Source organism: Hibiscus syriacus, unplaced genomic scaffold (genome assembly GCF_006381635.1).
Source record: "Hibiscus syriacus cultivar Baekdansim isolate YM2019G1 unplaced genomic scaffold, ASM638163v2 tig00110904_pilon, whole genome shotgun sequence".
NCBI lineage: Eukaryota > Viridiplantae > Streptophyta > Magnoliopsida > Malvales > Malvaceae > Hibiscus > Hibiscus syriacus.
Genome location: NW_024062907.1, coordinates 1011276 through 1035562, shown reverse-complemented (window position 1 = coordinate 1035562; position 24287 = coordinate 1011276). Strand labels below are relative to the sequence as shown.

Here is a 24287-nt window from a genome sequence, read left to right as displayed (position 1 = left end):
ACTTGACCTATGAGGAAGAACCGTACAAATTTTAGTATATGAAGTTAAACAACCAAGAAATTATAAGATTCCGTTAGTAAGAGTGCTTTAGGAAATCACAAAGCAGAAGAGGTGGCATGGAAGCGTGAAGAGGACATAAGGAGAAAAAAATTTCATCTCTTTGTGCAGTGAAAATTCGATGACGAATTTTCTTAAGGGGAATAATTGTAATACCCCAACTTCAGGTCAGTGACTAATGTTTAAGGATTTAAAATTTAGTGGTTTAAGTTTGATAAATTGAAATGTACAAGGATTGATTTTGGGAAAAAAATTAGGACCCATTATTAAAGATTGAAGAATGGAAGGGCAAAATGGTCTTTTGGCATGAAATGAATTTAAAATTCATTTCTTAAGGTTATATAACATGTGATGAAAATGAAAAAAAAGAAAATAAAGGAAAAATATGGAAGCTCTTCTTTTCTTTTCTCTTCTCTTCTTCCCACCGTGAACATCATGGCTAAGGTAAGTGATTTTAAAGTTGATTGTTTCTTTCACTTTTGAGTTGGCTTTTTAGACCTTGTGTGATATAGAAGCTTAATGAAGCTTAAAGATAACTAAAAACTATTGGATTGATGAGTTAATAGTAAATTAGTAAAATGGATTTTTAAGGGAATTATTGAAAAATGATTTAATATTTGGATTCTAAAGGTATATTTGACTTGTCAAGGGTTTGAATATGAAGTTAGAAGTGTTAGAAAGAATTGAGAACATGTTTGAAGAATTGGTATGATTTTTAGTTTCAGGAGTCTATGAAGAATTTTAGATGTAAAGGGGTTTTAATGGATATAAGTTAGTTGGAACAAGTGTAAATGAGTTTAAGGGCGTGAATGGAGATAAAAATATGAGATTTAGGTGAAGTTGGATAATTTTTGAAGTGAAATAGGTGAATTCTGGGTAAGGGTATCGGTACTGGAAGAACAGTACCGACACTATAAGGTTAAATTGAAGGAAATGGTATGAATCAAATGAACAATATCGATACTGATTGAAGTAGTGTCGATACTGATGTGGAGGTATCGATACCAAAATAAGGTATCGATACTGTAATGGAAGATGAAATTCCAGAATGTCAAAATGGTATCGATACTGAAGTAGGTATCGGTACCATAGAAGAGAAGTATTAGTATTGTGTGTAGAGTATCGATTTTATTCAATTTGAACGTTTAAAATATGTGTTTCGTTCCGATTATGTAAATGCTAATTGGTTAGACATTAAGTGAGATTCAGTATTTATCTTGGGCATGTTGATGTGTAGAGTTGGATAGAAAGCGTATCAAACGAATCGACGTAGTGAAAAGATTGAACAAAAGTTTAATGAATTTCGTTTAGGACTTACGTGAGGCAAAGGTGAGTGCATTTTATTATACTTTCATATATAATAGGAGGAAGACTCGCGATGAGTCAACCTCGAATGTTTTGAAAGAAAAAGGTTTTGAATTTATTGTGAAATACTTTTATCATGCTTTGTTAAATAAATTTGGAATAATTTGTCTTGTGAGGAGCCAATCTTGAAAGTTTGATAATGAAATTGATTTGGTTTATGTTATGATATTTTCTGATATTTTGTTATATTTGTGTGTATGAACTTTGAAACGAAATGATATATGGGTTTAAAAACAATACTATGTGAAATACTATAAGTATATGTTATAGGTGAATATGTTATATGTGAAAATGTCTATGTGAATATGTGCTAAGTGAATGTGTTCTATGTGAATAAACAATACTCTGAATAATGAAATGTGAAATAATTATATTTTAAAGCCCAAAGTATGTAATATGAGAATTAGAGGTATAGTTGGCATAACAAGAGTCGAGGGTTCTATACGATCTTTCGGGACAATTCTACGTGGTCCTTCGGGAGAATTTTATGTGGCACTTCAGTGCATATTCTACGTGGCACTTCGGTGCAAATTTTACGTGGCAGTGGTGACTACAATTATAGTGCACAACCTCATTGTACTCACATACCTTGAGTTCTTAGTGATATACGTTGGGCTAATTAAACAAATTGATATGGAATGAAAAGTGTATAATTGTATATGTAGTTTTATGAAATGTAAATTGATTATGAATTGGACAGTCCCTAAAAGTCTATTTTATTTATATAAAACGTAAATTGAATTTTTAAATAAATGTTTTATTATTTTATATTACTCGTTATGCCTCTCTAAGTCAAAGACTTAGCATGTGAGTGTTTTCATACGTAGGTTCAGAGGAGTAAGCAGAGTAAGCAAGGGCAGGACATCATATCTTTGAAGAGTATCATATCAGAGAAATTTGAATCGTATGTGATTTTGTTATTGGAATTTTTGTTGGCATGTATCATAAATGTTTAAAGTGTAAATGCTCTTATATGTATTTTAACTATGTTTTATTCAGTTTTGTTTTCATTGTCAAGTTTTAGTCACATTTTAAAAGAGTTAAAGCGTTTGAAAAGTCAAGGTAACATCTCATATTCGTATCCGAGTCAGATACGGGTCGGAGGTGTTACAGAATCGATGAGAGCTTAATTGTTCTGTCTTTAGAAAAACATCAAGATTTAATTATGTTAATGTATACTTTGAATTAAAACTCCTGAAGAGCTTTTAAATATAATTTTGAAGAGTTTCAAAAGTATATTCATTGTTTAAAGAATATTTGAGATAAAGAAATCAAGTTTTTGTCTCGACTTGTAGATGGAGTACTTAAATTAGATCAATTGAAAAGATGATAAATCAAAGGAAACACTTTTCTCACCAACTTGCGTTCGGGTTAGCATAAAGTTAATAAAGACGGAGCACACAACTCGCGTTCAGGTTGTACGGCTTGCAGTGGGGTTATCTGCGATGATCGTGGACATTGGTATAGTGGATTCTCCAAAACTATGGGGATTTTCTTGGTCTTGGATGCGGAGTTGTGGGGGTGTCCTCGAAGGCTTGGAGTTGGCGTGGCAACTCGGTTTGAGACGGGTAATTATCAAGACTGATAGTAGTGAAGTATGAAAGCTTTTGCTCTGTGGGATCAGTATGGATCAGGTGTCAAGTGTTGTTCCGCACCTCATTGCAGAGAATGGGAGTTGCAGTTAATGCATATGTTAAGGGAAGGGAATTTGGTTGCTGAAGCGGTGGCTAGGCTAGCTTGGAGCCTTTAGTTTGAATTACATACCTTTCGTAACCCACCAGCAGAAGTTTTGTTGAAGTACCACGCTGAAGTAGAGACAGCTCGCACTTAGATGCGGTTGAGGACAATGCACGATTAGTCATGTGGCTTGTTCTATTTCCTGTGTTTAGTAAAAAAAAAAAAACACTTTTCTAAAATTTCATCTCTCATGGTCTTCGAAAGAAGAATAATGTAAACATTTGACAAATCAGTTCAATTGGTAATTTGAAGAGATCTATTCATTGATGTATTGTTTACTTGAACATTTGAAAATTTTTCAAAGATCTTATGTGATATTATCATGAAAGGGAGTAAATACGCGTTGTACTCTTTTTCTCTTAACGAAGGTTTTGTCCCATTGAGTTTTCCTTGTAAGGTTTTTAATGAGACAACACGTTACACGTATTAAAGATATGTGTATTCGTTTTCCTTCGTTAAGATATTTTTTCCACAGAGTTTTTATCTTAATAAGGTTTTAACGAGACACATTATCTTCATAGACATCCAAGGGGGAGTGATATGATTTTTATTATTAGGACTTTAATATCAATTAGAGTTATAGTTCTATACGATATCTACTCCTTATGCTTATAAATATGAAGTTCTGATAAAACATTGTATACAACTCATATTGAGATAATAATACAATTCTCTCCTTTATTCTTATATCTCTTGTTTTTCTTGTTCCTATTATTACTTCGTTTCATTTATTTTATAACAATTTAACCATTTAATTTTTAATTAATCCAAAAGCATATTTTGTGAACCATTGTTTACTCTTCCACGCCTTCGCACGTGCCCCCAAAATCCCAGCCTCCGAATCCGCTTCCCCATGTTATAACTAAGTAAATTCTTCATGTTTTCTTTTTCTTTTTCTCTATTATTTTAAGATTTAGTCTAGATTAATAGATCGACTCGCTTCTTACTCCTAATTTTTTTAGTAAGTGTTCCGACAGATATTTTTTCTTTCTTTCTTAAGACAATACTTTATTCATTGGCTCTACTTCTCATCTCCCTTTGACCATTTGACCATGGCGTCGGTTAGTTTTTTTTTTCCTCCTCTCTTTGTGATCGAGGAACAATAACACAGTTTTCCTTTTTGTTTTATTTCTTCTGGTGTAATATGATGTTGGTTCATATATGAAGTTTCTTTCTTTCTTCTATTTCTTTATCTGTTTGTTGATCCGGACATTAGCATAACATTTGACTGTTAGATGTTGATTTAGAATGCAGTAGACTGGAACTGTGGAAACGATGAACACAATTCAACTAGTTACTCCATTTAGTTTTTTAGTAGCAAATTAATGATTGTAGCTTTTAATCCTTTTGGAATTTTGTAAGTAAACTGTTCATTGAATGCATGCTTATAGGTATATAGTGGTATGAAGAAAAAAAAAGAGTTCTGGAAGTAAGAAATTGGTGATTTCTTGGTCAAGAAATTAATTATTTATGCATAGCATCATCTGTTGATTCATTCCGGATTTGCTACTTAATTTATTTGAACTTGTTTATCCAACGTGCATGGGGTTGCTCCATTGCTTTAAACTTGTCAAGGTCATTTCCGGATTGGACGGATCGAGTTGGGTTAATTTGGTTTTAAATTGTTTATGTCAATTTCGGATTCATGTCATTTCCGTGTCGGGATCATTCAAATTTGAAGCTTGGGTTTTTTCGGGTCATTGTTCAGATCATATTTTGGGTCCTAATTTGGTTATTTCGGGTTTAAGTAAGTTTGGTTTAGGGTCATTGAATTCCTAATGATCGATTCGGGTTTGGGTTTGGATTTTAAGGTTGAGGTTAGCACTGACATGTCTACATAGAGATGGTATAAGCTTGGTGACAATTGGTTATATTAGGTTGATAACTTGCTGTTATTTCTCTTAACCTATTTATTATCAAGATTCCTAGAGTCATGTTTTCTGTTGTCATTGCAGATTAAGACCATTAAAGTCAGCAATGTTTCTTTAGAAGCAACTGAGCGAGACATCAAAGAGTTCTTTTCCTTTTCTGGTGATATTGAATATGTAGAAATGCAGAGGTGGGTTGCTCTTTTGGTTCCTAGCATCTTCTTTTTCATAAGTTACCGTTCCACAGGTATAAAGCTTATATCATCTGCTTATACAGAAGTCATGAGGGGTCACAAATTGCATATATTACCTTCAAGGATTTGCAAGCAGCAGAGAGACTGCTGTTCTTCTTTCGGTAATTTAATTGCAAACTATCAATTATTCCAATGTGTCTTTTTTTTTCCATTTGAATGTTTGGAAATGACTGTCTTTGGTTTCTTTGTGGATATTCATAATGTAAGACAATATCCAGCGTGCTCTGGAGCAAATATTACTAAGACCTATTTATAGCTTGTGTGTTTTGAATTGAATGTCCTACTTTCCTTTCTGGAGTCTTAGTTTTTACCATTCAGCACCTCCAAACCCACAAAACGTTCTTATGAGAAAAAGTATTTTTGTAACACCTGAACTCAGTATAGTCAATAACCGGATCAGAGATGATATCGGTTATCATTAAATCGGAAAATTTATACTAAACAATCATCATGCATTGATCAAACAACACATTATGGGTCATATTAAAGCATTTCTATCTCAAAATAGTCTAATTTCATGTTGAGATAGTGACGCTTTAATATGACTTAGAATGTGTTGTTTGATCAATGTATGATGATTGTTAAAGTTTTCCAATTTCATGTTCTCCGATACGATTTTCGACTAGGCCGAGTTGAGAGTGTTACAATCTTAACTCTTAAAAAAGGTGCAGCAATTGGTGTAGACACCCGTTTTTGTCCGGGTCTTTTCTATCTAATTGTTATTATTATTATTATTATTATTATTATTATTATTATTATTATTATTATTATTATTATTATTATTATATTATGCTTATTTATTGTTATTAATATATTACAAATTTTTGCAGGCCTAATCCCTAAGCCCAACAGCAGATACAAGCTGGAGCCCAAACCCGGTTCAAGCCCCATACCAATTCTAGCCCCAACAAGAGAACCCATTCAAATTAGGGTTTTAAACCCTAAACCAAAGCTCCACCGCCGCCAGCAGCAGATGAACAGCCGCGCCACCGTCACTGTTCCGGCCCGTCTCGCTCCACAGTCATCTACAGTAAACCACATCAAACAAATCAATCCAAATACCCAAATCAATCCGAAAATGTCATCAACAGTGAACCCATTAAAATATCATTCTAAATCCCGATTTTTTCGGGATTCAATCCTACAAAATCAGTGAGACTCAGACCCTAATGAGATATCATCATCATCTCACCAAACGAAGCAAAATCAACCATAAATCAAGCAAAGATATCAGAGGAAAGGGGGATTCATTTGGGGTTTCCAGAAAAGAGGAGATAAAAAAAAAAGAAAAAGGAGAGAGTATTCGGTGATAACCAGAAAAAAATAGAGAGAGTGCTAAAAAAAAAAAACAAAGTGAGGGAGATCTTACCCTTGTAGAAAACCTCGTCGTTGTAGCCTAGCCAGAACAGAGAAGGCCGTATTGAAGGTAAACTTTCCCTTATTTTGGATCTAGGGTTTTTGAATAGGGGGTTTCGGTTTTTTTGCTTGGGGTAGGAGAAGGGTTAGTGTTCAAAGAAAGAGAGAAGGGTTGGTCATGGGTGGATTTCTCAAGCCATCGCCGCCGGCTGCGGCGGCCGTGGTTCCTCTGCTTTCTCTCCACGACGGAGACAAAGGCAGAGAAGGAGAGAACATTGAGAGCTTCTTCTGTTCTCTATTTTTAAGAGAGAGGAGAAGATGGGGAAAATGAGGGGGATGGATGAATGAAAGCCCGTTTTTGGGCTTGTGTAATTGAACCAAAACGACACCGTTTTAGGAGTTCAGGGTATGCGTGTTTCAGCATGAAAGGGTAAATAGCCTATTTGGTCCTTACATCTTTGTATCATTCTTCCCGTGTTTCTCATATTAAAAGGGGTAAACTACACTGTAGGTCCTTGATCCTTGTAATCTCACGATTTAGCCATGGAATGAAGTTTACATTATTTCAATTTGAGCCTTTATCTTTTCACTTTTATATTTTAGTCACTATCCTAGGTATTATAACATTTTTTGTTTATATTTGGTTCTGGTTTCAATATTTATAAATGTTACATCTTAGCCACTGATTTAATATTTCGTGTATGTTTCTTTCATATTCGAATCTGGCCATCACATTTATAAATATTTTATTTTAGTCCTTGTTTTACATTTTGGTTTAATTATTATTCAGTCTTCATGTTTCTGTTTCAATTTCAATCTAGTCCTAAGTATTATTTATGGCTTATTTACATTTCTGATGTTTGTATTAGTTGTTGTTTGCGATTTGGGCCCTGTTTATTTTGTAATTACTTTTTAGCCCTGTTAGTTTCTGCTTTTACTAATTTAGTCTATTATGTTTAGGTATTTCTATTTTAGTCCTATTAATGTATGTTATGTCATTTTTGTGGATATTTGACTTTGGTCCCAATGTTTGTAATAGTTTCATTTTAGTCCTAATTTCTTGTGTTATGATATTTTGTGGGTGTTTGAATTTAGCCATCATATTTGCAAATGTTCTATTTTGGTCACTGTTCGACATTTTGTTTAATTACTTTTTGATCCTCCGTATTTCTGTGAAATTGTTTTAGTCCTCATTTGCATGGTTTGTGTAATTATTTGATTTTACGCCTTAGAGTTTAGATTTGTTTCATTTCAGTCCATATTTGGTTATTTATTTCAATTTCATTAGTTTTAATTTAGGCTATGATATTTATAATAATTTTATTTTAGTCACTTATTACATGTGTTGTGTGATTTTGGTTGATGTTCGAATTTGGCCCTCGGATTGGTGCATCTTTTGTTTTAGTCACTGTTTTGGCATTTGGTTTAAATATTTTTGATCCTTCATGTTTCTGTGTAATTTCAGTTTGGTCCTTAACTTGTGTTTCTTCGACTTTAGCCCTTTAAAATTCATGTTTGTACTATTTTGGTTCTTTGAGTTTATGTGTTTGCTATTTTGGTCTTTGAAATTTCAAGTACTTTATTTTTCGTCATTATAGTTGGGTTTGTAATATTAATTTTCTTTTATTTTAATTCTTTATGTATGTACATGTTTTTTATGTTATGTATTTGTATCATATATAAAAAATATATTTGACTATATTTGTTGTAAATATTGTATTTTGCATATTTCTATTTATAGTTATTTATATTGCATTTCTTTATTTAAATATTGTTTGAATGTTTTCAAGAACACAAATTTGTAGAACGTGCATGGAAAGTATCACTTGATCGAAGTGATACAATCCAATATGACATTCGAACAAATGTGAACTTGAAATTAATTTGATTTTATTTTGCTAATCCATTTCATTTTAAATCGAACATTGCAATGAATGTCTCTAAATGATAATTAATATCATTTCAGGCAAATTATCAATCTTTATTCTACAATGTATATTCGATTTTTTTTTATCAATTTATTTTGTTGTATGTAAATATCGTTTTTTTTTTATATATTCCATTCGTATTTTTGTTAATGAGGGAATATTCTTTTATGGGAAGAAATAGTCGAAATAGCTTTCCCGATGGAGGATTGTTAATTTCGAGGTTTCTTTTTGAATTAAAGAATTTTCCATAACATTCATTAATATGAGGCAAATTAAATAAATCTCAATAAATTGATCATAGTTTAATTTTATATTCGATTCATCGTTTCCACCATTACGACAATGCGTAAATGACACAGTACCAATTTTGGGCACTGTGGGGGTGTTTACCCTTCCCCACACGTAACCGACTCCCGAATCCATTAAATTGAATCTTTAGTAAACGCAGACCATCTTTGTCTTAAAAAACTATTTTTCTTAAAATTGTTTTTAAAAGATATTTTTGGGTATTCGACCTACCTAGCTCAAAGGTCGATGGCGACTCCCATTTAATTAGTTCCAAATTAATTCCAAATCACCAAAATTTTCAAATTAAAGTCATAATCGTTTTTTAAAATAATATTTAATTGTTTTACAAAAAAAAATGGTTATGACAGCTTGGCGACTCCGCTGGGGACCTTATTTTTAGAGAGTCAAGTTGTAGGTCGCTTACACATTGTCGTTGTGATCGAAATTATGAGTTCAAATCTTTAGTTAACTTCTGATCCGTTTATTGAAATTTTAATTACTTCGTTTTTTTTGTCATACTAATATTTTATTTTTGGCTTTCATCTTTGTCAAGATTTTATCATTTTTTTCCTTGTTTTGTTTTCCATTTGGGTCGAAGGTAGGTATGTTCCTCCTCACACACATCACTCGCATCTGCATAACATAAGCTCTAGACACGAGCTTCGATCCAAATTAGTCAGGGTGAATGCTTTACTCTCGTAAGAATTTATTCTTCGTATGAGTTTTAGCAAATAACCCATGGGATACATACCTTATACCTTCGTAGGAATTTATTCCTTGCATGGGTATAAGACAGTGAATCCCCTCGAATTGAACTCGTTCCGCTTGAAACCTGTAATGGGTGAGGATCGAGGGTTTGGCAGCCCAAGGGGGCACCGACATCAAGGACAATTCGAGTTCCCTTTCCTGTTAGAACCGAAACCATGCATATAGTGAACCGTAGAATGGTCACCCTAGGTATAGCTATATCGAACCTTTGTCCGTTAGTAGGTACCCAAAATAGGTGTACACGAAGGAGGAACGATTCTAAACCTTAACCTTTTAAATTTGTAGAATATATTTTTTTCCGAATAAAGCATGCGAACTAGATACCATGCGGTTAGGACCAATTTCTTGAAAATAGATCATTTTGGGTAGATAGCATGTCCGGGCAGGATTGTTATTTAATTGAAAGCATGTTTGGGTAGATATCATGACGGGGTAGGTGTTATATTCATCTCTGAATAACATTTTTATCCGTATAAATTATTCTACATGTACTAACTCGTTTTTCTCTTTTGTTTTTACACCTTAACTTATTTATTTTGTTTGTCATTTTTCATCCTTCTTTGCATTGCATTGCATCGTCATGCTATAATATGAAAATGTTGATCCGCAAGGGGATATCCATGAGAAAATCTTCACAAGAAGAGATAAAAAATTTCAATCAAGCAGTCGCATACACAGACATGCACCGAGGGCTTAAAGAAGTTCAGAGTACAAGAATGAGATTTTCTCGAAGATCGTGCATCATTCGAGACTGATATGATAATCCACTGATCTAAGGAGTAATCCAGTAGTAGATTCTCATCCACAATTATTCCATTGTTAACCATCAGGGAGTGAAGCACAAACTTCAGCATAGCCGAGGTATTAATGGAGTTAGTTTACAGAGCATTGAGGGGTATCGGTTCCAAGTACAAAGATCCGAGACGAAGCAGTGAGCTCGAAGATCGTGCATCATTTGGTACTGAGATGATGATTCACTGATTCAAGGAGTAATCTAGCAGTGGAGTCTTATCTATAATCATTTCATCGCTAGTTATCAAAGAGCGACACACCGACCTCACTACCACCGAGGCATTAACGGAGTCAGATTACAGAGCGCTTGAGGGGCATCATTATTGAGGACGAAGATCCGATATGAAGCAGTGATCCATTCTAGGCTCACCATCTAAGCGAAGACATGTTTGTAAATTGGATTGTCTTGTAATGTGAAAACTTTTATTTCTGGTAAAGACTATTCTATGATATTCATCGTTGGGGTCAACATTTTTCCATCTGCATTTGCATCTTTTTATTTTGCATATATATTTTATTTTTAAGCATTTTCATATGCATCATTCATAAAAACATGAGATCAATTTGTGGAGAAGTCAGTGGAAGTAATACTGATCACGTGACCATATTGAGAATATAAACAAGAAGCTGAAATCAACACGATAGAAGCTTGTTCGATTGAGTCTTCCATGATGGTTCGAGAAAAGAGTCATCGTTCCCTGAGGTCTACGATGTTGATCCAGTGCACAATTTCCACCTAAGAAGCTCCAGACACTCCACTGAGAACTGCAAAACACTAAAGCACAAAATCCATAATATGATTTATTCAGGGGTATCCTAATACTAAGCCAGAGAAGTCATTGCATCAACCACTGGCATCCATAGAGATTGTTTTGTTTGAACTCGTTTTTGTTCTTTCTTCAATATTTGCTTAAATATTTTTAATCTTTGATGACTGAAATGATGCTACTTTCTAAGGTTAAATAATTGAACAAATTTTAATCTTTAGTTATTTGAATATCGAATGAATTACATATTCTTTTAATTCTTCAAGAATTATAGATTTTTGACATATGGCAAGATTAGACCTATTTTATCCTGTCTAAAACCCTAAAATAAAATCTCTCAATTTTTACCCGAAATAATTCCTGGTCACTACCAAATAACCAATTTTTGACATTCTATCTCTTTGAGACCTTGAAATATTCTTTTCGACCTTGAAACATTCCCTCTCTTTGAGACCTTGAAATATTCTTTCCACCTTAAAACACTGTATTTATTTTTTTGAGACACAAAAGTCATACCCATACCTTTCTTTGAGCCAATAAAGTCACCATCGTCTTCTTAGACGTAAAACCAACATTTTCTACCAATAAAACCTACAGACATTGAGTACAAGATGTTCACTTGAACATAAACCTTCCTACAAAGAAGACACAGTGTGGGGCATCTCGCATCAATTTTCTGAAGACGAGCATGAGTAATTGAGACATGTTGAGAGCAAAAAGTGAAGAGAAAAAAAAGAATTCATTCAAAATAATTCTATCATGCATTAATTATTGTTTTCATTTTAAATAAAAATTAATCCTGAAAATCTATCCCCCTGGGGATACCTCTTCTGCAAGGACTTCTGTGTATGAGATGATGAACGGCTTTCTTTCTTTATCCCTTCACAAAAGGAGAAAATATATCCCTTGTGTCCCCATTTGAGCTTGAATGATATTTTCTTCTGATTCAACCATAATCAAGGATTACCCTCCATATTGGGGGGCAAGTTAGAGGAAATCTGCTCGTATGAGTGAAGACCATTGATCCAGATAAGATACCAAAAGGTGAACCAAATACACAGTGCAAAGATCATATTAAAGCGAAGAGAAAAGAAAAACAAAGAGAAAGAAACCAAGTAAAAAAAAAAGAAGAGAAAGTGGACAAAGAACACATACAAAGAGTCTCTCGACTCAAATGGCACATCAAGTTTCAAACTATGAGATTGATCCAGAATTAGTTCACCAGAAGATCATAGAACATCAAGAGAAGACAAAGGACTCATACGAGCATATTCAAATTGAGCAAGACAAGATTGAAGGCATCAGAGTTAATTGATCCTTGGTTCAATCACCTTTCAACACTTGTTTGGGCCTTTTATCCCTTTCTTTCATAACCCTGAACCATGACCTACATTACGTGCCTTACAAGTCCCTTCTAATCATACATGGATTTCTAAGCGGAAGAGACTATCCTCATATTTCATCCCGCCTATCAGGATTAATATTTTACTTATAAAGATTTTCTAAAATCTTTAATGCATGATAGAGAAAAATAACAAAGGGGGGTTCAAGACGTAAATTCTGAGTAACGTCTTGAAACCAAAGGAGGATTCGAGTTGAAAACCTGAAAGGGCTGCTCGAATATGAAGATTATTACATAGGAGATGATTGCTCAAATCCCTTGATGAGGCATCACACAACATGAATGAGAACATGAGAGTTGGGAGTCAGAGAACACTTCCAATAACTGAGTACAGAAGCTACTTCATCAGATCAGAGAACATCAAATAAATGAGAACACTATACTTTTGACCAAAATTAACCACTTGAGACTTTTTTATCCTTCCTTACTTAACCATCTCTCAAAGATAGCATTGATCTTGACACTTGTCAAATAGCTATAATTTATTGAAGGATTAAAAGAGTAATTAATTCTTTGATATCCAATGAACTCTTGTTTTATGATTTGTCAATTGTGAAACCTTGAAAGGAGCAATGTTTTCAAATCTTTTGATTAAACATTTTTCAAAACTATTGATATTTTCAGACTTTTGAAAATAAAAGAAGAAGAAAAACATTTTCAAACAAGATAATCTCTCTGGAGGCGTATCTTGGAATTCAAAAAAATATCTATCTGAAGCTCAAGATTGAAGCTGGGGCAAGAGAAGCTAAATTTTAGGGCAAAATTTGATGGAATAAACAAATGGTCTCAGGTCAAGGTTTGTAAGAGTACACATTGGTGGAAATACGGACAAGTTGAATCAATGATAGAGTGAAGACTGCTCTCGCGATCATTCTCCTTCTAGATCGAGAAAAGTATACACATACATACATACATACATACATACATACATACATACACATACATATATGATACATAAAATTTGTATCAAACATTTATCATCATGTGTATTAAAGACATTTTTCTCCTCACTTGAGGACAAATTCAATAAAAAAAATCAAATAAATTTCATATTGACATCTATCATAACATCCAAGAGAGTAGTCAAAAATGCATCATTCTGATCTTTTCAGGAAATAAGAGCTCGGAAATAACCAGATGTTTTCAGCTTGAAAGAACAATGCAATCCACATATTTGGCTTCCTGAAGTCAACAATCAGATCTTCTGAAGACGTTTCCTCAACATGCAGGAATCAATAGACAAATTTTGAGCTATTGAGATTATTTTCTTTTAAAAAAATATATAATAAATAAAGTGTCGTCTCACTAGAGATAGTTTTCTTAAAAACAAATTTTATTTTGTCTCGCTTGAGACAACTTTCTCTTTAAAACAAATTATGTCTCGCTTGATACATTTTTCCACAAATTTTGAGAATTTTAAAACAAATTGCGTCTCGCTTGAGACCTTTTCCCTTTGAGATCCAAATTTCGAATTTGTTACACATTAAGCAAAGTTGATCTCACTTGAGATCGTTTTCACAAAAATAAACTTTGTCTCGCTAGAGACAATTTCTCTAAAAACAAATTTTGGTCTCATTTGAGACTATGCTATAAAGCAAATTTCGTCTCGCTTGAGACATCATTTTCTCTCATGATACAAATTTCAAGGTTGATGTACTTAAAGCAAAATTAATATCACTTGAGATTTTCAAAGCTGATTTGTCTCGCACGAGACAGTTTCCCCTTTAAACAAATCCTGAAATTGTTTCATTTGAAACAAAATAAACACTTTTGAAAACACCTTTGAGATTATTTCCATATAAACAAAATCGACAATCTTTGAATCTTTTAAAACAAAATTTTGTTTCTCTTGAGACAGTTTCTCTTGAAAAAAAATCTTTGAGAATTTCTTTTGAAACAAAAATCTTTGAGTCTGTTTCTTTGGAAACAAAATTTTGTCTCTCTTAAGATAATTTCTTTTGAAAAAAAATCTTTGAGTCGTTTCCCTTCAAACGAATTTTGTCTCTTGAAACATTTTCTCTTAAAACAAGATCATCTTTGAGTTTGTTTCTCTGGAAACAAGGTTTTATCACTTAAAACAGTTTCTTTTGAAGAAAAATCTGAGTCTGTTTCTTTGGAAACAAAATGTTGTTTCTCTTAGGATAATTTCTTTTGAAACAAAAATCTTTGAGTCTGTTTCTTTGGAAACAAAATTTTGTCTCTCTTAAGATAATTTCTTTTGAAAAAAAAATCTTTGAGTCGTTTCCCTTCAAACGAATTTTGTCTCTTGAAACATTTTCTCTTAAAACAAGATCATCTTTGAGTTTGTTTCTCTGGAAACAAGGTTTTATCACTTAAAACAGTTTCTTTTGAAGAAAAATCTGAGTCTGTTTCTTTGGAAACAAAATTTTGTCTCACTAAGATACAATTTTCTGAAAAACAAGGTTTTGTCTCTTATGACAATGTTTAAAAAAAAATCATCATTGAATCTCTTTCTTTGGAAACAAAATTTTGTTTCTCTCGAGACAGTTTCTTTGAGAAAAATCTTTGAGTTTGTTTCTTTGGAAACAAATTTTACCATCTTTGAATCTGTTTCCCTTGAAACAAAACAAACAAAGTCTTTGAGTATGTTTTTCTTGAAACAAAAACATCTTTGAGTTTGTTTCCCTCGAAACACTGATCTTTGAGATCAATTCCCTTTAAACGAATTTTGTCTCATTTGAGACAGTTTCCCTTTAAACGTCATCTTTGAGTCGTTTCCCTTAAAACGAATTTTGTCTCTTTTGAGACAGTTGCTTTTAAAAATATCATCTTTGAGTTTATTTTTCTTGAAACAAATCTTTGGGTTTGTTTCTTTTGAAACAAATCTTTAATTTGGTTTCTCTTGAAACCATAACTCCTAAAGATGGCCAGCCGTCCTCATCATGTAGGAACCGTGTCATCCCCAGACCAGATCTCCTCATCACGTAGGAGCCGTGTCAACCATAGATAACCAGCCGTCCTCATCACGTAGGAACCGTGTTATCACCTTTAGATGGCCAGAACTCTTCATCACGTATGAGCCATGTCATTCCCCAGACCAGATCTCCTCATCACGTAGGAGCCGTGTCAACCGTAGATAACCAGCCGTCCTCATCACGTAGGAACCGTGTTATCACCTTAAGATGGCCAAGAACTCTTCATCACGTATGAGCAGTGTCAACCCTCGACCAGATTTCCTCATCACGTAGGAACCATGTCACCCTTAGACGACCCGAACTCTTCATCACGTATGAGCAGTGGCGTCCCCAACAACCAACATTATCCAATTTCTAAGTTTAAAAGGGAGAGAACCAGACAAAAACGTGATGTCTTGTCATCTTTGCCCTATTCTTGTTAACACAAGAATGTGCAAAGAGGGGCAGCTGTAGACACCCGTTTTTGTCCGGGTCTTTTCTATCTAATTGTTATTATTATTATTATTATTATATTATTATTATTATTATTATTATTATTATATTATGCTTATTTATTGTTATTAATATATTAAAAATTTTTGCAGGCCTAATCCCTAAGCCCAGTAGCAGATACAAGCTGGAGCCCAAACCCGGTTCAAGCCCCATACCAATTCTAGCCCCAACAAGAGAACCCATTCAAATTAGGGTTTTAAACCCTAAACCGAAGCTCCACCGCCGCCAGCAGCAGATGAACAGCCGCGCCACCGTCACTGTTCCGGCCCGTCTCGCTCCACAATCATCTACAGTAAACCACATCAAACAAATCAATCCAAATACCCAAATCAATCCGAAAATGTCATCAACAGTGAACCCATTAAAATATCATTCTAAATCCCGATTTTTTCGGGATTCAATCCTACAAAATCAGTGAGACTCAGACCCTAATGAGATATCATCATCATCTCACCAAACGAAGCAAAATCAACCATAAATCAAGCAAAGATATCAGAGGAAAAAGGGAGATAAAAAAAAGAAAAAGGAGAGAGTATTCGGTGATAACCAGAAAAAAATAGAGAGAGTGCTAAAAAAAAAAACAAAGTGAGGGAGATCTTACCCTTGTAGAAAACCTCGTCGTTGTAGCCTAGCCAGAACAGAGAAGGCCGTATTGAAGGTAAACTTTCCCTTATTTTGGATCTAGGGTTTTTGAATAGGGGGTTTCGATTTTTTTGCTTGGGGTAGGAGAAGGGTTAGTGTTCAAAGAAAGAGAGAAGGGTTGGTCATGGGTGGATTTCTCAAGCCATCGCCGCCGGCTGCGGCGGCCGTGGTTCCTCGGCTTTCTCTCCACGACGGAGACAAAGGCAGAGAAGGAGAGAACATTGAGAGCTTCTTCTGTTCTCTATTTTTAAGAGAGAGGAGAAGATGGGGAAAATGAGGGGGATGGATGAATGAAAGCCCGTTTTTGGGCTTGTGTAATTGAACCAAAATGACGCCGTTTTAGGGGTTCAGGGTATGCGTGTTTCAGCATGAAAGGGTAAATAGCCTATTTGGTCCTTACATCTTTGTATCATTCTTCCCGTGTTTCTCATATTAAAAGGGGTAAACTACACTGTAGGTCCTTGATCCTTGTAATCTCACGATTTAGCCATGGAATGAAGTTTACATTATTTCAATTTGAGCCTTTATCTTTTCACTTTTATATTTTAGTCACTATCCTAGGTATTATAACATTTTTTGTTTATATTTGGTTCTGGTTTCAATATTTATAAATGTTACATCTTAGCCACTGATTTAATATTTCGTGTATGTTTCTTTCATATTCGAATCTGGCCCTCACATTTATAAATATTTTATTTTAGTCCTTGTTTTACGTTTTGGTTTAATTATTATTCAGTCTTCATGTTTCTGTTTCAATTTCAATCTAGTCCTAAGTATTATTTATGGCTTATTTACATTTCTGATGTTTGTATTAGTTGTTGTTTGCGATTTGGGCCCTGTTTATTTTGTAATTACTTTTTAGCCCTGTTAGTTTCTGCTTTTACTAATTTAGTCTATTATGTTTAGGTATTTCTATTTTAGTCCTATTAATGTATGTTATGTCATTTTTGTGGATATTTGACTTTGGTCCCAATGTTTGTAATAGTTTCATTTTAGTCCTAATTTCTTGTGTTATGATATTTTGTGGGTGTTTGAATTTAGCCATCATATTTGCAAATGTTCTATTTTGGTCACTGTCCGACATTTTGTTTAATTACTTTTTGATCCTCCGTATTTCTGTGAAATTGTTTTAGTCCTCATTTGCATGGTTTGTGTAATTATTTGATTTTACGCCTTAGAGTTTAGATTTGTTTCATTTCAGTCCATATTTGGTTATTTATTTCAATTTCATTAGTTTTAATTTAGGCTATGATATTTATAATAATTTTATTTTAGTCACTTATTACATGTGTTGTGTGATTTTGGTTGATGTTCGAATTTGGCCCTCAGATTGGTGCATCTTTTGTTTTAGTCACTGTTTTGGCATTTGGTTTAAATATTTTTGATCCTTCATGTTTCTGTGTAATTTCAGTTTGGTCCTTAACTTGTGTTTCTTCGACTTTAGCCCTTTAAAATTCATGTTTGTACTATTTTGGTTCTTTGAGTTTATGTGTTTGCTATTTTGGTCTTTGAAATTTCAAGTACTTTATTTTTGGTCATTATAGTTGGGTTTGTAATATTAATTTTCTTTTATTTTAATTCTTTATGTATGTACATGTTTTTTTATGTTATGTATTTGTATCATATATAAAAAATATATTTGACTATATTTGTTGTAAATATTGTATTTTGCATATTTCTATTTATAGTTATTTATATTGCATTTCTTTATTTAAATATTGTTCGAATGTTTTCAAGAACACAAATTTGTAGAACGTGCATGGAAAGTATCACTTGATCGAAGTGATACAATCCGATATGACATTCGAACAAATGTGAACTTGAAATTAATTTGATTTTATTTTGCTAATCATTTCATTTTAAATCGAACATTGCAATGAATGTCTCTAAATGATAATTAATATCATTTCAGGCAAATTATCAATCTTTATTCTACAATGTATATTCGATTTTTTTTTATCAATTTATTTTGTTGTATGTAAATATCGTTTTTTTTATATATTCCATTCGTATTTTTGTTAATGAGGGAATATTCTTTTATGGGAAGAAATAGTCGAAATAGATTTCCCGATGGAGGATTGTTAATTTCGAGGTTTCTTTTTGAATTAAAGAATTTTCCATAACATTCATTAATATGAGGCAAATTAAATAAATCTCAATAAATTGATCATAGTTTAATTTTATATTCGATTCATCGTTTCCACCATTACGACAATGCGTAAATGACACAGTACCAATTTTGGGCACTGTGGGGGTGTTTACCCTTCCCCACACGTAACCGACTCCCGAATCCATTAAATTGAATCTTTAGTAAACGCATACCATCTTTGTCTTAAAAAACTATTTTTCTTAAAATTGTTTTTAAAAGATATTTTTGGGTATTCGACCTACCTAGCTCAAAGGTCGATGGCGACTCCCATTTAATTAGTTCCAAATTAATTCCAAATCACCAAAATTTTCAAATTAAAGTGATAATCGTTTTTTAAAATAATATTTAATTGTTTTACAAAAAAAATGGTTATGACAATTGGTTTCTCCTAAAACTATATACGAAGTCAACGGCTAAGTTGGATATCAATTTGAGGGAAGATCATAGTGTAGTTACTTTGAAGTACATGGCAATATGATATGCTCTACCAGAATTTTTATTTTGCAATGGTATTAAGTTATAAATGATTGCTTGACCGACATTTATTTATGTGTTGATTGGATTGCCAACTGTAAAATTTCTTTATGTGACAGGGATTAAATGAGTGATTAAGTACTTGTATTTCAGGGAGCAACAATAGTTGGTCTATCAGTGAGCTTTTCTTTAGCTCCAGACTTAAAGCTGCCTCCTGCTGCTTCTGCGCCGATCCGTGTAAGTGTTATGCTGAATCGATAGTTTCAATACGGGGCTAAGCTTACAACTTTTGTCTATTTTCTGCAGGTAACGTAAAACAAAGCTCGTGCTGGTGGTGATTCTGCCATTAGAAAGGCCGAGGATGTTGTTACCGGCATGCTCACTAAGGGCTTCATTGTAGGCAAAGATGCAGTCAACAAGGCAAAGGCCTTTGATGACAAGAACCAGTTAACATCAACAGCCTCGGCCAAGGTTGCAACTTTCGACAAGAAAACCGGGTTCACCGAGAAGTTACATGTCGGTACTACCATCGTTGGTGACAAAGTAAGAGAAGTGGACCAGAAGTTTCAGGTTTCCGAGAAAACCAAATCAGCATTTGCTACTGCCGAGCAAAAGCTCCGCAGTGCAGGATCTGCCATAAATAAGAAGAGGTATGTATTCACTGGGGCATCATGGGTAACAGGTGCTTTCAATAAGGTTGCGAAAGCAGCGGGAGATGTCGGACAGAAGACGAAAGAAAAAGTGGGAGCAGCTGAGGAGGAACGGAATCGAAAAGTGGTCGATGACTTTGGCAGATTCATCTATCTGAATCTCCAAGCGAAGAGCAACCTTCTAAACCTGCACCTGCCCAAGGATTGATCCTTTGATTCGGTGCTTCTGTAAATATGGTGCAACTTTTCCGTCATCTCTCTTTCTTTGTTTGCAATGTGGAAATGGTTAGTGTAAGACAGCTTTTCATATAAACTACCCATCTTCTTGGCCGGAACGTGGAGTGAATTGAACATTACATAAGATAATTAACATCTTTTTTTTTTTGGATTAAGATGTGGATGCTTTTTTAAAGATTCTAAAAATGAAATTTTGCTACTTTCAACTTTTGTTGAGAGCCCCTTCAGCTTTAGTAAAAAAAATTCATAGAAAGACAATGTTGAGACGTGTGGCATGACCTGTTTGGTCGGTCTGCCAACGTACCAGTTTGAGACACCACATTAATAATCAAAATTAAATTTTAATAATCATATTTAAGGATGGACACGATATCCTAACTCAACGACCGTCAATTTGATTTCATAAGGTAGAGTGAATTTTTAAAAAAGTTTAGGTTTATGTCGAATCGGGTTTATTTAGAGGATACATTTCAGGTTGAGTTTAATTTTATGGTGAAAAATATTTGATTTGACTCAAGAAACTAGTGTAATCATCCTTTATATATTTAAGGATAATTGTAATAATACCCATGTATATTTTCTTCAATTAAATTCATATTTTATTGAATAAAATTAATATATATATTGAGGCAAAAATAATTATCCCCTAAATAAGTCTTGGATCACATAAAGTTTTTCTAAATTCAAATCAAACTAAACTTATGAAAGAGATATTTTTTTTTGAAGTCGGATCGAGTTGGTCGCAAACCTAGCTCATGGCACTCCCTGGTCTAATACTCACATTAGAAATTTTTAAAAACTCAAAAATCAATATATATCGTCTTTTATTTTTTAATTAGTTTTGAATAACCTGAAGTGATTATACAATATTATTTGTTCAGAATCTTTCTTAATCATTGACAACATACGTACCCTACAAACGTAGGTGATCTAACCCATAATCTCTAAAAAAAACAACACTCTTTTTATCAACTGAAATAATTTAATTTTTAACAATTAAAATTGGATCAGATTGATCAAAAAAACTCGACTCATGTTCCTCCTTAATTTCATACTCACATTAGAATATTTTTATTATTTAAAAATTCAAAAATTATTTCTTAATTTATAAAACTCATGTTCAAACTCAAATTTTTTAGAGATAATAGTTATCCTTTTAACTATTAAAATGGTTTGGTTTATGCTATATTTAGAATTAAATTGATTTGAATGGAATTAATATAGTAAACCAAAATTTAGTAGTTGGGGTTAGAATGACCCAAAGCTCCCAGCATCAAATTGTATCGGCCCACTACCCTAATTTTGAAGCAACGAAAACCTCCCTTAACCCCCCAAAACCCCACACCCAAGCTCTCCGCAAACACCGGTGATGGCTTTGTTGATCCACCGCGCCCTCTCCAACAAAACCCTCCACCTCCGCTTCTTCTCCCAAGCTGCCCTGCCCCTCGACCTTTCACATCCACCGTCTCCATTGACCTACCTCGAAGGTTTCCCCAGGCCCGACCCCAAATTCGCCGAGACTATACTCGCGGTCCCACGCGCCACCTCCGGCAAAAACATCTCCGCCAAAGAAAGAAAAGTGGGTCGGGTCCCCAGCATCGTTTTCGAGCAAGAAGATGGCCAACACGGAGGCAACAAGAGGCTCATTTCTGTTCAGACCAATCAGATCAGAAAACTTGTAAAGCATCTGGGCGAGTCGTTTTTCGTTTCTAGGCTTTTTGATCTTGAGGTTCGATCGGAGTTTGGGAGCGGTGATTTGATTGAAAAAGTACGGGTTCTCCCTAGGAAGGTAATGGATTTTTTCCCTTTTAGTTCACTTAATTTTTTTTTAATAAAATTCTGTTTAATCAGCTGTGTTCTCCGTTGGATTTGAATATGGGTATATATATATCTCTTTAAATTTTTGTTTCAGCTTCACTTACATGCGGGGACTGAGGCACCTCTTAATGTGACCTTCATAAGGGCGCCTTCCAATGCTTTGTTGAAGGTGGATATTCCACTTGTATTTAGAGGGGAAGATGTCTGCCCTGGGCTAAGGAAAGGTAAAAGGTTGTAATTTCGGTCAATATAATTTCATTGGATTAGATACTTAAATACTATATGTTTGTTGGTGATTCCATGCCCAAAAGATAAGGTGATGTGAACTCTCAGTGTAAAATGTTTACTCATACAATTGATAATTGCATTTCTTTTGGTGTTTAATATCAGCTCTGTTGACCAAATTTTACCTGAATGGCTAAAAGTTTGGTTTAGGTGTGTGCAAAGTGCGAACCGTGACTGGATAGATTCAAGGGCTTAAGCATTAGTTTTTTCATATAATGTCTGGTTTCTGTTGACCCTTTATGAATTATGATAATGCTTAGGTATAGTACCGCAAATTTCCCCTGGTACACGAGCAACATTTGTGTTAATTTTGATCACTGAGTTAGGATGTTCAGTTAGACATTTGGCGATTGCTTGGCGTAAAAACTTGCTAAGTTTTGGAATTATTTCCTCGCTCTCTAGTAGTTTACTTAGTGCTCACACTATCGCAGTTAATAGTTTTAGATGGAATGGAGCGATTTACAATACTACTGGGTATGGTTTCATATGAGCCATATTATTGTCTGATGTTTCTTTTATCTATTCAATTATATTCAGCTTATTTTAATTACTATTATCATGTATGGTAGCCTAGAGGGAGTTAAATATTTGTCTCAATCTTTCGTTGTTTTCTAGAAATCCTCGCTTTAACAGTTATCATATCATACGTTTGCTCTAGGGTGAGTTGGGGCAGTCTCCTTGTCAACCGATGATATCCCTTTTAGCTGCTTCTGAAGCTATTAATATTCTTAATATGTTTCACAAGTTTTCTTTATCGGTATGAATCTTAGTTGCTGCATCCTCTTATTTTTGTAATTAATATCCTCTTTCATGCATATATGTTAAATATTTGACAGGGTTGTACCTGAATACCATCAAGAGGACCGTTAAGTTCTTATGCCCCGCGGATATTATTCCTCCATACATTGATGTTGATTTAAGTGAGTTGGATGGTGGTCAGAAGTTGGTAATGGGAGACCTGAAGGTTCACCCTGCTCTAAAGCTTATGCAGTCGAAAGATGAGCCTGTTTGTAAGATTATGGGAGCCAGAGTTTCAGACCAACAGAAGAAGAAATAAGGCCCTGGGTTCGGATTTTGGGAAGCATAGTATTAATAATATTTACCTCCACTTTTCGAATGGAGCGTTGAGTGAGCTTAAAATCGATGCTCTCATCCTTATCATTGTTCATGGCACTTTGAAGTTTTTTAGTACCAGTAGAGAACCAAGCATGGAGTGGTGGTGCAATGACTCGTTTATTTCCTCGCTTGGGATTGAAATTCTTTTGCATTACATGCTATTTCAATTCTGTTTCCATTCTATTGACTGATATAAACTTTTCCGATTGAACTTTAGTTCTTAGAAAAAGTTTTTAGGATACATGGAATTTGAGTTAACTTTAAATTCTTTTGCGTTAAAACCAACGGCGGCCCATAATGTCTTCGTCTGTGACGAACCTACGACACGTTCCGGTCATGCAGGATGTGCTGCAAATAATAAGTCATTTGGACCGTAGCTTTTTTGGAACATGTTCCCAAGGCCAAGACAAGCTTCAAAACTATAATTCTCTCTATATATGAAGATAACAACCCTTCATCATCAATGATAGGGAGCGCTATAGGTTGTGGCTGTACTGTACTGCTTCAAAAAGGATATATGAAAATATCCCTTAATAAACTATGTTTCTTTGTTTTAAACCCATAATTTTCTGATGTATTCTATTGCAGAAAATGTTATGAAAATTGTAACATTCTCGTTTGCTAACCGAAAATGTTATGAAGAATATAACATCTTCGATTCAACCGAAAATGTTAAGAAAAAATCAACATTTTAGGTTAGATCCAACTAAAAATGTTAAGAAAAAGTAAACTTTTTTTTGTTGTGCCCATCTTATGTCGTTCCTTGATCTTAAACTAGATTGTCATCCCTTATACTTTACCTAGTTTACCTTAATTTAACTACAATAATTTCAACCTAACTGATAGAGATGTGGCAGTGGATGAATGAATGTTACTCTTATTAATGTATCAAACCTAGAAAGCTCT

The 24287-nt window shown here is 34.0% G+C and overlaps 1 protein-coding gene and 1 pseudogene across 1 annotated transcript; both read left to right on the top strand.

Moving 5' to 3' along the window:
* The first annotated feature begins 4146 nt into the window (after nucleotides 1–4146).
* On the top strand, nucleotides 4147–20268 carry LOC120146270 (annotated as a pseudogene).
* Nucleotides 20269–21483: 1215 nt separating this feature from the next.
* Nucleotides 21484–23496, top strand: LOC120146234 (50S ribosomal protein L25-like). The gene is made up of 3 exons (XM_039159863.1): nucleotides 21484–21951; nucleotides 22075–22204; nucleotides 23102–23496. The coding sequence occupies exons 1-3, from the start codon at nucleotides 21532–21534 to the stop codon at nucleotides 23320–23322; spliced, it is 771 nt and encodes a 256-aa protein (XP_039015794.1). The 5' UTR covers nucleotides 21484–21531; the 3' UTR covers nucleotides 23323–23496.
* Nucleotides 23497–24287: the final 791 nt, after the last annotated feature.

What these genes read in the sequence shown, in the direction of transcription:
- LOC120146234 (XM_039159863.1), top strand. Translation starts at nt 21,532, where the DNA reads ATGGCTTTGTTGATCCACCGCGCCCTCTCCAACAAAACCCTCCACCTC. An exon ending in TACGGGTTCTCCCTAGGAAG is followed by an intron (nt 21,952 to 22,074) that starts GTAATGGATTTT and finishes TTTTTGTTTCAG; the next exon opens with CTTCACTTACATGCGGGGAC. An exon ending in CTGCCCTGGGCTAAGGAAAG is followed by an intron (nt 22,205 to 23,101) that starts GTAAAAGGTTGT and finishes AATATTTGACAG; the next exon opens with GGTTGTACCTGAATACCATC.